General features: G+C 39.7%; 1 protein-coding gene across 10 annotated transcripts in view; it reads right to left on the bottom strand.

The window, feature by feature from the left end:
- The window catches only part of TPM1 (tropomyosin 1), a 50063-nt gene extending 35334 nt beyond the window's left edge, over positions 1 to 14729 (bottom strand). For 2 of the 10 annotated variants that reach the window (XM_077472782.1, XM_077472781.1), the window contains exons 1-2: positions 14456 to 14701; positions 12764 to 12889 (exon numbers count right to left, since the gene is read on the bottom strand). In XM_077472782.1, the coding sequence (XP_077328908.1) occupies positions 12764 to 12889; positions 14456 to 14569 (240 nt within the window). In that variant the 5' untranslated portion in view covers positions 14570 to 14701. Of the gene's footprint in view, positions 1 to 12763; positions 12890 to 13086; positions 13213 to 14455 lie in introns of all 10 variants that reach the window. The other 8 variants (XM_077472793.1, XM_077472794.1, XM_077472788.1 and 5 more) reach the window with 8 other exon arrangements.
- Positions 14730 to 16225: the final 1496 nt, after the last annotated feature.

Genomic DNA, 16225 nt, shown 5'->3' with positions numbered 1-16225 from the left:
TTTTGTTGTAGGTAGGCAGTCTGCTCAAGTGAACGGACTCCCCTAGGTTGTCACATAACAAATGCGCTAATAAAACATTCACACGTTCATGTCACGAATGAGGCCTAAACGCTAAGTCTGCCTTTTGCAAAAAAAAACCGATAAATGCACCCATATTGATTAAAGTGTTACTAAACACAAAAGAAAACCTTTATTATATTGCAGCTTTCCAATTCTTAGATGTGATTGCTGCAATAGTTTTTTATTTTATTTTTAACTAATGATCTGGCCAAAAAGTCTGTTGTTTTCAACAGAAAAGGCTTTCCTGTAGATTTAGCAGTTAGGATGGGTTCACATTTCCGTGCAAAGCGGTTCACAGCAGGAGTCCGGTGTGTCCCTGTTCACCTTTTCAGGTCCGATTTCGGTCTGAATTTGTGTCTGAATTCGAAACCAGAAAAGGACCAGATGACGCACAGGACTTCTGCGCAATTCGCTCCGGAGCTGTGAGAACCGGCTCCATAGAGACACGCGAATTGGATGCGGGGAATTCGCAATAGTGTGAACCCAGCCTTACAGGGTTGAGACAACCCATTTACCACTGACAGGGGTGCTTAAAATGATCAGCTTTTATTTATTTTTGTAAAACCTTTATCCCCCTAAAGGAAAATAAATGTTTGCTGTAACTGAGTATAAAGTTTTAGCAGGAGTTTGGCATCAATTTGTTAGTGTATCTAAATCTGCTAGTCCAGCTAACACTCCCCTCCTCCAGTCTGACAATGCTGCTGTCCAGAGGTGCCCATGTGCTCCTTCATCCAGAGTGGGGGCACTCTAATATGGGAGGTGTGTTACTTGCCTGATCACAAGGTGAAAACAGAAGTAAAAAAGTAAAAAAAAAAGGTAAATGAATGCGGCCACCACATCTAATGATTGGCGAGCTGTAATATATTACATTTTTGGGTATAAGACTGCTTTAAGGAGTCATACACATAGGCGCATTCACCCATACAGATAAACATGCTGTGTGTTTTGTGCCCTGAATGTCCTGGTGCTGTGTACAGCCACTCATACACATGAATGGGTACAAGCGGCTGTACACAGCTATGTGCCACTACTTGTGTAAAGTGGTGCATGCACACAGACGTCATGTCCCAAAATGCAGATCATGTATGTTTGGGATTTGCATCTGTGCACATGCACCACATTAAAATGGTAGTGGCACCTAGCTGTATGCAGCCGCCTGCACCATTTATGTCTATGGGCGGCTCTACAGCTCTGCGGTACCAAGACACCCAGGCACCAAAATATGAGGGTTTACACTGCATAGGCAAAAGTGCTCATGTGTATGAAGAATAAAGTGCATGTAAACTCTGATGCCCTGTACACACGGTCGGAAATTCCGACCACAAAATCAGTCAGATTTCTTCTGACGGATTTTGTCCGAAACTTGTGTTGCATACACACAGTCAGACAACGTTTTCGGAAAATCCGATCGTTTAGAACGTGGTGACGTCAAACATGTATGTAGGCAGTATAAACGGGCCAGTAGCCAATAGCTTTAATCTCTTAGTTTATTCTGAGAATGCGTGGCACTTGGTCCATCGTAATTGTCTACACACGATCGGAATTTATGCAATCGGATTTTGTTGTCGGAAAATTTTAGATCCTGCTCTCAAACTGTGCGTCGTAAAATCCGACAGAAAAAGTCCGATAGCACTCACACACGATCGGATTTTCCGACAACATAATCCGATCTGACTTTTTCCGTCTGAATTTACGACCGTGTGTATGGGGCATAAGGCTGCATGCACATGGGTGTATTAAAATATTCCCATATAGGCTGCCAGTAAAATCCAGGGTAATAAAATTTCTCATTATGGTGGATAATTACACACGTTTATGCACATTTATGTTCCTATGGCATTCAGAAACATTTGTGCATAAACCCATTCAGGGGCCTAGCATAGTCATGTATTGTAGCCTTGAGGAAGTATCAGTGAACGGCAAGTCCAATCACATCACCACACTTGTGATCTCTTGTGAGCTACAAGCCCCTCTTCCGCAGTGGAAGATGGTGCTTGTAGTTTATTAATTCACCTCTGCGAATAAATGATGCCTCTGTGCAAACAAAGCCACATACAAAATCAAATAAGGACTGGAGCCAGCAAGGAGAAGAACCCCCAGATTCACAGATTGTCTTTGTTAAAACCGTGAGAGGACCCCACAACACCATTGTTGTAAAGCTATGGTCCCCAAACTGCGGCCCCGGGGCCTGATGTTGCCCTTGGCTTGCCTATATCTGGCTCTTAGGGTACTATTCCACCAACTTACACCATCAATGGGGCCCTATTCCTCCCACTGACACTATCAATGGGGCACTATTCCTCCCACTGACACCATCAATGGGGCCCTATTCCTCCCACTGACACCATCAATGGGGCACTATTCCTCTGACTGACGACATTGATGGGACACTATTCTTCCCATTGATACCAACAATAGGGCACTATTCTTTCAATTCAAATCAATGATGGGGCATTATTTATGCTTACTGATGTCGGGACATTTTCTGTTCTCACTGGTCACAGTCCGGTCCACTAAAGTCTGAAGGACAGTAAATTAGCCCTTTGCCTTGAACGTTTGGATACCCCTGTTGTAAAGCATATATAACAAATGCATAAGCTGATTTTCATTCAATGCATTTCTTAGAACAATGTCCTCTTTTTCAAGGATCAGTGAGGATAAACATGGCCTCAGGGTTTGTGGTCAGTAGGAGGAAGAGTAGTGCCCCATCATTGGTATCAGTGGAAGAAATGGAGCCTCATTGTTGGTATCAGTGGAAGAAATGGAGCCCCATTGTTGGTTGAGACATCGCTTTAATTTCTCTCTCCAATTCTAATTATATATTTATCTTTAACTGAAAAAAAACGCCATAAACATATTGCAAGTAGGAAGTAAAACACTTAATCTCTGTCCATCTTGGGTTATTAATATAGACAGGCTTAAGAAAGCCCTACATGGATTGAAATTCAGCAGGGACCAGTCAAATTTCAATCCATGTATGGGTTTGTAATTTGTTGTATATCAAGAAAAATGCAAAAGGAGATTTGAACACCCGAGGTGGATGAACATATCCATCACCATCATTAGGTGGGCTGGAAGAAGGCCAGGACAGAGATCCTGCAATCAGAGTCCTCAGGAGAAGTCAGGGCTGACTCATTCCACTTATATCCAAAATATCAGTTCTGGGTGGTCTGATTAATAAATTGATCACACAAGTTAGGAGAAAAGGTGATAATGGCATCAGACACTTGACAATTGTTACAAGAAGGAACAGATCTCAATAATGAGTTCTGCTGATGTCTCACCAAGCTTGAGCACCTTGCACACTAGCAGAACCAGCCTCTAACTCCTTCCTTGGCAAATGGATTGGTATAGTGTACAAGCTGTATATTCAAATATTAGGTAGTGTATGGCCACCCTAAACGTGGAGACCTCCTGTACAGAATTCATCTGATACTTATTCCCTTTTATAAAGTACATGTACAGGTATACCAATGCCAGCACACACTTTGCAACCTGACAATTAGAAAATTTGCAGTTGCATCTCATAGAATTTGTCTCCTAGGCAAACTGTGTTGTGTCTATTCAAACAGAGCAGGTGGGGAAAAGAGGAAAAACTGGATAGGTAGTACAAGCAAGAAGGAAGAATAGAAGTACTGAGGTTATTTACCTAGCAAAATGAATTACTAGGGAAGTTACTCAGAGCAACCAACAATAAACAAATGTGGCTGGCTATATACTATTTGATTGATTCTATAAAAATGTGTAAATTATTGCTAAAGTATCAAGTGGCTGCAAGGCTCAGGGCCGGTTCACACTGCGGGCGATGCGAGGCGACACCGACTTGCCTCGCCGCGACCTGCCGCGACCTCAGCGGCGATTTGCAAATGACTTCTGTATAGAAGTCAATGCAAGTCGCCCCGAGGTCGCCCAGAAGTAGTACAGGAACCTTTTTTCTGAGTCGGAGCGACTCGAGTCGCTCCTCTCAGAACGGTTCCATTGTACAGAACGGGGGCGACTTGTCAGATTGCGGCACGGCAAGTCATGTCGCCTCGCATCGCCCGCAGTGTGAACCGGCCCTCAGGTTATTCTATTGTCATTAGCCAATTTTACCCAAATAATGAAAACATATCTGGCATCATTGTAGCAGCTACAGTGAATGTTTTCAATTATTTGATCTCTAGATGAATAGAAATCATTTGTAAATTGGAATTCACAGATTTCTCAAAGTAGTAAGCTGTAGCTAAGAATTGCAAATTTGAATTGATTTATGTATCTGGATTTTTTCTTCAACTGGGCCAGTTATGCTTTGGTTCAAACAGTGGCACTGCTTGCAACTGCAAAAACAGAGAATGGCAGTTCTGTGCCCAAAATCATAAAAAAAAAAAAAAAAAAAACACAGCATAGTGGAAAAACTATTTCACTTCTTACTGTATCCTGAGTTGTTTTCTTCTAAAAGAAAAGTAAATTAAGCTTCTTTGTGAATGTTTTGTGCGTAATGTCACACAAGTCAGGAATAAAGACTGGAGCAGTACCCTGAGCTCTCAGAGCAGCTATAGATGGCCATAAATGGCCAGATTCATCAGTTGCAATAATTGGTCTGTTTCTGACCACATGGGGGTGATAAAGAGCACCTCTGGTTACTGGAAGTGCTTCTTCCTGCACAGGGAGTGGGGCTCAATCCTTCACCTTGCTATGGAGAGGACCAGAGCGTCGAATGACTGCATGAGAACCACTCTCACCACAGGGCAATTATGTGGATATCAGCCCATCAATATCCACCGTTAGTAACCAGGGAGAAAATAGTATAAACTCAGTAAAAGATCCTGTATATGGAAACACATACATAAAAAAAATGATATTAAAACAATAGGAGGAACTCCATCTTCTTATGTAGGGACCCTAAAATTTGGTGTAGCTGTGTATGGTAACCAATCAGCTTTTAACTTCAGCTTGCTCAGTTAGGCTACTTTCAAACTCAGACCGCAGATTTACCGGTGCTATGCGGGTGGGAGCAGGGCGCTTTTAACCCCAAAGAAGGGGTTAACCAGGGGTTAAAAGAGCCCAAAAAGCACCGCTGCCTAAGTGCTTTGCAGGCGCTTCGGCAGCGCTGCCCATTGATGTCAATGGCAGGGGCAGTGCAGAAGAGGTGTATACACCACTCCCGCACTGCCCCAAAGATGCTGCCTGCAGGACTTTTTTTCCCGTCCTGCAAGCGCACCTCCCCACTGTGAAAGCACTCAGGCTTTCACACTGGGGAGGCTTGAGAGGTGATTTACAGGCAGTATTTTTAGCGCTAAAAGGCCTGAAAAGCACCTTCAGTGTGAAAGGGGTCTTAAGCTTTGACAGTAAAATCTGGAAGCAGATTGGTTTCTATGCAGAGCTTCACCAGTTTTTGCATGCTCCAGTTTTAGTAAATACCCCCCTAAGTGTCAATGAATTGTTTCTCTATAGGCAGATGTATACCTTATATTATGTGTAATTAGCTAATAATGCATTTATTGTACATTTTCTATGATTCTGTAAACCGAGCAATATAAATATTATATTTAAATTGGCAGTAGTGCTTATTTCAGAAGCATATGGATTGTCACCCTGCCAACACATTAAATTGCTAGCTAGTACTAGACTATGATATATAATGGCTCTTAAAGTGTATTTCAAATGTGAGACATGAAGTTGGGGGGGGGGGGGGGGCATAAAAATGTATGGTAGAGCTGTGTTTTTACCACCTTCCATCCATTCCCCTTAAAGTGGTTGTAAACCCTTACAACCAACTTTGACCTACAGGTAAGCCTAGATTAAGGCTTACCTGTAGGTCCAAGAAATATCTCCTAAACCTATACGGTTTAGGAGATATTTACCCGAAGACAGCACTGCTGTCTACGGCGATATGCCGCGAGTGTCGGCTCCCGTGCGCACGCGCGGGAGTGACATCATCGCGGCTCCGGCGAATCACAGCGCCGGAGCCGTGAGACCCGGAAGTCACTCCGGGATCCATGGCAGCGGTGAAGAGGAAGACGGAGGACTGCTTCAGGGGCTTTGTTCTCAGGTAAGTTATTCATAATGAGCTAGTATGCTATGCATACTAGCTCATTATGCCTTTGCCTTACAGGGTGTGCTTTTAAAAAAAAAAATTTTTTGACTTTACTTCCTCTTTAACATTACAAAGCAATTAATTATTAAGCAATTTCGCTGCAAAAGTAGAAATACACTTTAAACTTCCTCGAATCAGCCATATACCTAGAAATATTTTATATTTTAGACATTGAACACTGTTACTCTAATATTCCCATTCTCCTAAAATGAAATGAAGTCACTTCTTTACGGTGCTGCTAATAGGTCCATACAAATACAGTATAGATTTTATATATTTGATATACCTGTCAAATTAATAAAATGTAAAATATAATCAAAGTAAAATCTTACTTTAATGAATAGTCCACAAAGGTAGTGTACAGCAGGCTTAGGAAAGCTGATGGTAAAGATTAAAATCAAATTGTACAACCGAGTAGCGTAAAGGCCTACCTATACAATATTAATTAATTAGGCTCCTCAATACATAAGGGATTTTACAATCAGATTGTAACATGTGTGGTCAGCTTAAACATATTTACAAGACCGGTCACTATGTTATTATTACTATTGTTATTATCATCATATTGGATTTATATAGTTTGTGCAGCATTTAAAATGCTGTGAAGCACAGGAGCGTCAATTTGCTAAAGGAGTAGAGAAAAATGGATGTTCACTTGACTGAGTAAATAAGGTGAAACTGGATTCACTTTAAATATCCAATCATGTGCAGGGGCAATACAATAAAAATAACTTTAACTTGCACATTACTGGTGAATTGAAATGAACACAGCTTCAATGAGTTAAGGGAACATCCACATTTCAATGCAAACAATCTGTACAGTTTTAGTAACTCAACCCCTATGTCTGTGTACTAGATTGTCACTTTTTGACACTCTGTGACACTTGTGGAATGCCCTACAGGTTAATAAGTGGTGCAATATACCTTCTTGCCATTAGAGGGTGCTAAGTACTGCTGTATAACCATTGACAGTTCTGCAGTAGGCTAACAGCACTGACTATTCATATCACTAGTTTAGGAGGAAATCACAGTGTAACAATACAAATTGTTACACATTCACAAAAACTAATATATGCATTTCTCTTCTATAAACTATATGTCAATTATAATGGAGTATATGAAACGATCACTGACTTATCAGCTTGACTATACGAATGCAGACTATACATGGGCAGATCTGTGATCTAAATGGACAACGATAGAGGATCTGATCTTCCTTCTAACAGATGCCGCTCAGACATGTCCATCACAGTATTCCTCCCAGCATGTTTTGTTTTTAATGCATTTACACTTAATAGAGGATCATTATTAATTGGCCATTGAACGTTTTCTTATTGATAAAAACCAACCTCTGCAGCCAACAGTGAAAACCAGCATCACCCACAGGCTCTCCTTTGTGCCTATTTTTAACCCTTACTATTATTTCTTTTACAGGTGTTTGCAGTGGTGCCATTGCTGCCTGTAATTAAGCAGTGCACATCGAGACTAAGGCCAGCCATACACAGTTTGATTTTTTTTTGGTCAGTCCATGGGCTAAGCTAGAGAAAATCACTTTACATTTTTTACATGTTTTTAGAATTGTATTTTTTGTTTATTAAAAAAAAATATATATATATATACATATATATATATATATATATATATATATATATATATATATATATATATTTTTTGGTTGTGGTTTGGGGGGAGATGGGCTTCTGTGAAATATTAGGGGTCTGATGTCTCACATTTGAAACAGAGAAAGGGACTGAGAACAGAGATGCATTAGTCCCTTCCCTGCAGCCTCAGCTGCACTGGATCCACAAGTGTCAGCAATAAGGCAGTACAGCCGGCTCTCCTGCTCAACAGGTGCCGGGCCCCCTTTTGAACTGATGGGGCCCGGGCGCATACAGAAGGGCTGTCCTGTCTTATCAGTGGCCCTGGCTGTGGACGCCTAATTAACCAAACAGTGACCACATTGGATTGGATGCAGTTACTGTTCAGCCAGTAATTTTCCACCTGGGTCAGTCAATTTTGAAAGCCGGATGGTGCTGTCAGGGCCATCCACAACTCGAGTTTCAGCCAAATCAGCAAGAATTGGCCAAAATTGGAGCTGTGTATGGTCAGCTTAAGGCAAGGCCTGTTTTACTAAAGTGTGAAAAGAGGTTAGGTCAATCTGTGTTTAAACATTCATTCATGGGTAGGAGAGGCTTTGTTTCTGTAAAATCCCCAGTACATGATTGGATGTTTAAAGTGAGCACAGGTACTCTTCATTTTACACTAAATACGATTCTCTTCCTGTTAGTAACCTCATTGATGAATAGTTTATGCAGCCTATTTCAGGGATAGCATGCACTCTTGCTGGGTGCGTTACTGCGTTCTCCACCCTTCTTCTATTTGCACTTGTTCAGTAGGCCAAGTGACACATGAGTGTTCACTGAAACATAGGGAGTTAGTTGGGCAGTGATTGGAAGAACTCAGAGTAGAAGCAATATAACTAAATATGCAGTGCCAAGTCTGTAGAGAAAGGAATTCAGCAATCGGAATATCTGTACAATCTCACTATACAATCTCTGTACACTCTCCTTTATATTTACCAAACTATGTCATATAAGGATAAACCTAACAATACATCCAAATAGTAACAATAAAGACAGTTTGCTGCATTACATAGCTGATGGTAGAGCTAAAGGAAATTGTACAATCAGATTGTATAGTGTATGATCAGCCACACAAGAAGACTTTACCCAGAAGTTGTCGTGTATGAGTACCACAAAACTGAGTATCAGTGTCTTTTTATATGAGGAATAACAGTATGCCCCTGTATTCTCTCCTGAATTTGGACGCATCTTCTTATACTTAAATCGATCTGTATTTAAAGTCAATGGCCATCTTCTAGATTGGAACAAAAGACACATATGTACAATAATCATATTTACTGTCCTATGTGGACTTATGTGCCATCCTGTGTAATTTTGATTGAAGCTGTGCCCTTTGCTGCATACAGGAAGCAATTACCAGCAGATCGAATGTAATCCACCATGATAACTGATCCTCATACAAGCAAGTTTATTAATAAAGATACAGTATATAAAGTATATAAATAAACACTAAACACATAATCCCTAATAAAAGACATGTTAAACACCCTCACTTACTCACCTATTTTAAGACTGTCAGCTTTTAATAGCTCACAGTATATTATATAGCATCACATGTGTTTAGACGTGGTACAACCTTATTAAGTAAGTTAGGGAATCAAGCAGTGATCCTTTATACTGTAACCTATCACAACACAAGTTCAGTTTTACTGTATTTAGATTAATTGAGAAGGATTTTATTTAATAGGTTATGGTTATCTTGCTCTTTGCTTTGTTCAAAAAAAAAATTTTTGAAAAAAATGATATTTATATATATATATATATATATCTATATCTATATAGATATATCTATATATGTATGTATCTATCTATCTATATATGTATCTATCTATCTATCTATCTATCTATCTATCTATCTATCTATCTATATATATATATATATATATATATATATATATATATATATATAGAGAGAGAGAGAGAGAGAGAGAGAGAGAGAGAGATAGATAGATAGATAGATAGATAGATAGATGTATATCTATCTATCTATCTATATATATATATATATATATATATATATATATATCGACATCTATATATATATATATATATATATATATAGATATATATATATATTACACATATATTTTACAGTGTGCTATCACTTTTATAGACATCTTATATTTAAAATGTGTTATTATTGCAAGGAAATCCTTTCAACAGTGGCTTATATAAATGAAGTACTATATTTCTATATAGAGTAATGTCTATATAAGTAATGATTGTATATAAAAGGCTGCTAATAAAAGATGTTAAGTATAACTCATAGTTATACTGAGGCATCTATTATTGACTCCCAACTAATAAAGCCTCTCCTATTTCTAATTCTGCATCTTTCATCTGTACATACAGAGTAAGTATATGTGATCATGTTTGTTGTCTCAATGCCAAATCTCAGGCACAGATTATTCAAAACTTCCCATTCAGGTAATAGGTTGGCAGATGCCAAAGAATAACCTACGTCTATGGAATATTTGATTCACTGCATTAAATTACCTAGCCTTGGGCTTTCCTATAATAAACTAATTCATTAAGACAAGCCTCTGCGCGCTTGTAACATTAAATAAACAGCAATAACTGTTCTGGTGTTTAAACCTCCAGATGAAATCCGCTCTCTCAGTCTGGATTCTGCATGGAGAGCGATTTCTAAATAGTCAACATACTTTTCCTTATAAGGAATATCTGTCTGGAATCCATATGCAGCCGCTTTCTCTCCACAATACAGAATGTTCCATTGTATCATAGACTGCAAGCTTCAGACCTGTGCTGCCATTACAATGTACACTGAGCATCAGAACTAAGCTCAACTGACAATAGGCTTCAAAACCACTTTCTAGAACAGCGTTCTCCCGAAAACAAATTTCTTGGATTATTCCTAGTGAGCTGATTACTTTTAAGCATATAATATAGGCATCATTATTTTTCTGTCTTTGAAATATTTAAAAAGATATACTAATAAAATAAGAATAAAACACCTTCCTAGTGTTTCCCGTAAAATGAAAAGTTTTAACTAGAATTGTAAGATATTCTCTAGAAGGGGATTGATAATGTATAGAGAAGCTCATGCATGGTATACTGAAGGGTCCACCCAGGACCAAGTTATTTAACCTTTGACAGGGAACAGACAGCTGAGGCTGAGAGTCTTGAGTGTATACCATATAAAGCTCTGAGTTATATATAAACCAAGTGTGTGCCTATCTCTGCACTCTGCAGGAACAGCAAGTATCATCTTCCTCCTTCCTTTACTGTAAGGGCTGGAGTTCTCCTTGGCACATGTATGACAGATTGGAAGAAAGAGGTCACTGCAAAATTTAAATATCTCCTGTCATCTACAAAGACTGTCTCTGACCTCATCAGCTAACAATGGCTGGGCATCAAAAAGATTTTGCCTTTCAGATTACTAATCCCATCCCCATTTTTCTTCCATGCTGTCACACACCTTGTAAAACTACACTAAAAGTTGTTCTCTGATGATTGTATTCTTTGGAATGGAGGCCATTTTCCAATTCACTAAAAATAAGTTCACAGTTATAACACTGAAACATTTTCTACAGCGCATTTACGAAATTGGGTTTTAGGATCTGGGGAAATGAATGAGTTGCTTGCACCACTTGACTGAAAATGCAAATTTTGTCCGTTCTTTGAAACTTATTAGAAAAAAATTATTTTAAGGCCACATTCAAGCCTAGGGATCATCAAAACAAAGGAAACACATAAAAAAGAACTAAGATGTATAGTTTTATAATCCTGTTAGTTACAATGGATGTTTAAGGCCTAAAAATCGATTAAATCAAAATAAAAGGTACTGGAACTAGCCCTGGGCCTATAATAAAAGAATTACGTATGTGTGTGAATCACAAAAAAAAATAGACAGTTCACAGCACACTAAAGTTGTGCTCACTTTAATTACCCAATAATGTTCCAATAGACTGGGAAGTTAGAAACTGAATGTGATTGAATAATGAAAAGAGCTTTGCTGGGCTATAGGAAACATCCTACATTTTAAGTATGTTAACCCCATTGTTTTATGATTATATCAAATTCACATGTAACTGTACATTTCCTTCCTAATTCCATTCTATTGCTTATAGTTTTCCAAAGCAGTTAGTAAAACGAATTCCCCACCCCCTCCCCTATCTGAAACCCTATAACTCTCATTCAGAAAACAATGCTGATTCATCATAGCTGTACTAAAAGCAAGAAATTGGAGCAGTTGCCCATAACAACCAATTAAAGCTGAAATCTGCTCAGTTGCTAATGGCAACAACTCCAATGTATCACTCCTTTTTCTTTCCTTGGTTTTGATGGCTAAAACCCAATTTATGTTGTCTCAATATCTCAATAATGATGATTATGAGCACATTATTCTCTTTCAAGGCACGGGCTTGGGACCGGCCATGGCATAATGGCCTAATACCCCCCAAACTGGGGCAAGGCACACTCAGGTCCACTTAGCCAACAAGGCCTTGCAGACCACAGGACAAGCAGTGGTAAGCAGTCTTCCAATTTCATGTGTGTGTGTGTGTGTGTGTGTGTGTGTGTGTACATGTGTGCATAACACAAAAAAAGAAATGCTGTACACAGCATATATATAATATTTAGTATATTGAGTAGTTCATTAATTGGTTAATCATATCAAATGAAAGTAATCTATCACAATTAAACTTTTCAGTTGTGAATTAACCCATACTGTGCTGAGATGTCTACTTATCACCGGAGAATACTCTAATAGTTTCCTTGGATGGTAATGGGTGAGTTAATGAAAACATTCAACACCTCATTGGGTTACATTTGTTAATGTAAGTAAATAGAAGCATATATCATTTAAAACAGTTTAGGAATGGTCCGCCACGCCCCTATGTGACACATGCAGTGTAATATGGCCAGGAATGTCTGAATAGAACAGGTGCAAAGCTAGTGTCTTAGCAAGAAAATGAAGGGGAAGTGCAATCAATGGTTGGGGACTTTCGTAACCTTAACTTACGTCAGTGGCCTTCTTCTCAGCAAGTTCCAACTTCTCCTGGGCATCCTTAAGGGCTTCTGAATATTTGTCCAACTCATCCTCAGTACCCTTCATTTTCTTCTGCATTGCTACAAGTTCATCCTCCAGCTGTGTCCAGGTAGGACCGGTGCCATGGGGGGCAGTGGGTGCACGGACAAGGGCAGTGACGAGGGGGTAATAAGGTGTGGCAGCAGGCAACAGAGGTGCAGAGAGGACAGTACAGAACAGGAACCATGAGGAGAGAGAGAGAAGAGAGAGAGAAGAGAGAAAAGAGTTAGGCAGTTGTCACTGGTACAGTCTTATACCTTAGTGGCCTTCTCTTCAGCAGCTAGGAGGCTCTCTTCAGCCAGATGAAGGTCATCCAAAATCTTATCCCTTAAATCCTCAGTCTGCCGCAACTGCTTTTCAATTTGGGCAATCTCATCCTCTAACTAAGTGGGGTTATAATGTTCGGGAACAAGAAAAATAAGGAGATATAAATGTATTCATGTAGTATAGTAACCAATCTATTTCATATAATGTATATGTAGATACATTATTTCAATAAATAGAAGGAGCCAATGAACCTAAAAGGCATGAAATCTGCTCATGAGGAAATGCTTATTCACAAACTCAAAGTAACAGAATTTGAATCAACATATTGCATTTAGAGAAGTAACAAGAGAATGAATGGTGCTTTTTATCCATTGTCAGTTTTGTGAATAAGCCTTTTGCTAAAGCAGGAAGACATGACATTTTGGAAGGTGCTCTTATTGCACTTTGAATAAGCAGCACCCAGTGCTGAGCTCTCTATGATAATAACATATTTAAACAAATACAAAGAAAACATGTAATTATCAGCTTCAGCAACCAATATTTAGAAAACATTTCTTCCATTTTTTTAAGTTTGTCAAAAGTTGACTATCAACTTGCTACAGTCACATGTGCTGGTAGGATTCATGGCTCCATTCAGTGGCAGTTAGAGCGATGCCTTAAAATGGTATTAAACCCCAAAACAGAAATGTATTATATTGCAGATGAACAATTCTTAGATGGAGTGGCTGCTTTAGTTTTTTTTAGGCTTTTCCTTTATTTTCACCTGGTATCTGGACAGTAAGTCTGATCTTTTTTAACTTCCTTTAACAGCTGTCTAGCAAAAATGGCAGTTAGAGGGTTAAAACAAGCCATTTAACAGGTGACAATAGCCAGATTTTATTGATTTATGTAAAACCTTTAGCACAAAAGGAAAAATAAATGTTTGCTGTAAGTGCTTAAAAACATTAGCTGGAGTTTTGCTTTAACTTGTTAGTGAAGTCCATCTATAGCTGCTAACACCACCCTCTCCCCAGATTGACAACCCTGCTGTCCACAGGTGTCTCCATTGCTCCTCCATCCGGACCAGAGACACCCTAAAACACTACTAGCCAATCTTCAGGTTAACATAAAACAAAACAAACCTAAAAAAAGGAAAACTAATGCAGCCATCACATTTAAGGATTAGTAAACTGCAATGAATTACATTTTTGCTTTTTGGATTTAATAAAGCTTTAGCTTTTCCAAAAAAAAGTGAACTTAATAGGATGGCATAGGAAACTTCTTGGATAAAAAAACAGGACTGGCACTCGATGTCCTCTATTAGCACTGCTCTAGGGGGGCTTTTTGGCTTTTTGTGGAATAGGGAAAGTCCAAGCAGACCTGTTTGCTCTTGTCCTCTGCTCCCTTCTTGTCGGCTTCAGCCTGTTCTGCTCTGTCCAAGGCATTTTCCTTGTCGAGTTTGAGCATCTGCATCTTCTTCTTGATGGCGTCCATGGCTGTTGGTTTGGTTGGGGGCTAGTCACACACAGAGAAGCGGGACAAGAGAACAGGACCTTGGGAGGATGCAGAGAGAGCTTCCTTCTTAGACTGAGCCCTGGGCTGGAGTGCAAACTCTCAGCTGTTCCAGCCTCAGAAATATGTACCAGGGAAGGGTGAGGGGGGGTTACACAAATTCCTTAGGACACCCAATACTTTTTTGGGAGCCTTGCCTCTGTGTCCCACTGCTGGCTTTTTTTAAGGCTGGCTCCTTCTATTCGCTGCAGCCAACCATTTGACTGCATTTGACTATATAAGGGGTGTGATGGGCAGAGGCATACATGTCTGGATGGGAGGGGGAGGCTGAGATGGGATGGGGGGGGGGGGGGGGGGGAGCAGCCTGTTCCTATTTCTAAACCTCTAGACATGAGGCTGCAAGGGGAGCTCTCTGCTACATGGGACTTCTCAGGATAACTCCCTCAACTAACTATTATCTTCCTGCAGGGATTAATGGAGCTCCTACTGCTTTCTAATCACTCTGTACAGAATCACACACAGACCTAAGGGGGGGGGGGGGCTCCCAGAATATCAAATCCTTTCTATGCGTGTATCATTTATTGATCCTGACATCCTCTTATTGACAGGCACTAGAATGAGAACCTATGGTAAAGAAATTGATTTTTAAAGCACACAATATTAAATCAAAAGCACACCTGCCCACATATCAGGACCCAGCTGCCGTTGGTCACAGTACAGTTGCTTTGTGCCAGCTGTCAGTCTGCCTTTATCGTTACAGAACCAGCCATCACTTTTAAGCTGGCCATACACAGTTAGATTTTTTCGTTCAGTAAAAACAGATTCCTTCCTCCATGCTACACAACGCAGATGAACAAGTCTCCAGCTGTGGTTAATATATTGCCTGGGTATAACCAGTCGGATGCAGTCGCTGCTCAGTCAACAATTTTCCATCTGGCTCCTTCAATTTTTCAATATTGGGCTGGCAAGGAATAGTGTACTGTATGGCCATCAGATTTGAAGGCTGGGGGGGGGGGGGCTGGAGCTCCCCTTTAACCACTTGCCCACTGGGCACTTATACCCCCTACCTAACCAGACCAATTTTCAGCTTTCAGTGCTCTCACATTTTGAATGACAATTACTCAGTCATGCAACACTGTACCCATTAGAAATTTTTGTCCTTTTTTTCACACAAATAGAGCTTTCTTTTGAAGGTATTTAACCCCTTACAGACCGGAAAATTTCCCCCCTTAATGACCAGGCCATTGTTTTGCGATACTGCACTGCGTCTCTTTAACTTACGATTGCGTGGCAGTGCGACTCTGCACCCAAACAAAAATTTACGTCCTTTTTTCCCCACAAATAGAGCTTTCCTTTGATGGTATAATAAATATCCCCAAATTTCTTCATCAGTGTGTTCTTCTACATATTTTTGGTAAAAAAAAATCGCAATACGCGTATATTGAGGTTTGCGCAAAAGTTATAGCATCTACAAAATAGGGGATAGATTTATGGCATTTTTAACATTTTTTTTTTTTTAATAATAATGACGATAATCTGTGATTTTTAGCGGGACTACGACATGGCGGCGGACACATCGGACATTGATATTTATACTGCACAGCGATCAACTCTAAAAGGAGCCCCTGATTGCTGTAT

The sequence above is a fragment of the Lithobates pipiens genome, unplaced genomic scaffold (assembly GCF_037356315.1).
Source record: "Lithobates pipiens isolate NorthernLeopardFrog02 unplaced genomic scaffold, aLitPip1_a1.2 Scaffold_8, whole genome shotgun sequence".
NCBI classification, from domain to species: Eukaryota; Metazoa; Chordata; class Amphibia; order Anura; family Ranidae; genus Lithobates; species Lithobates pipiens.
Note: the sequence above shows the minus strand (reverse complement) of the source record. Positions and strands in the feature narration are given on the sequence as shown.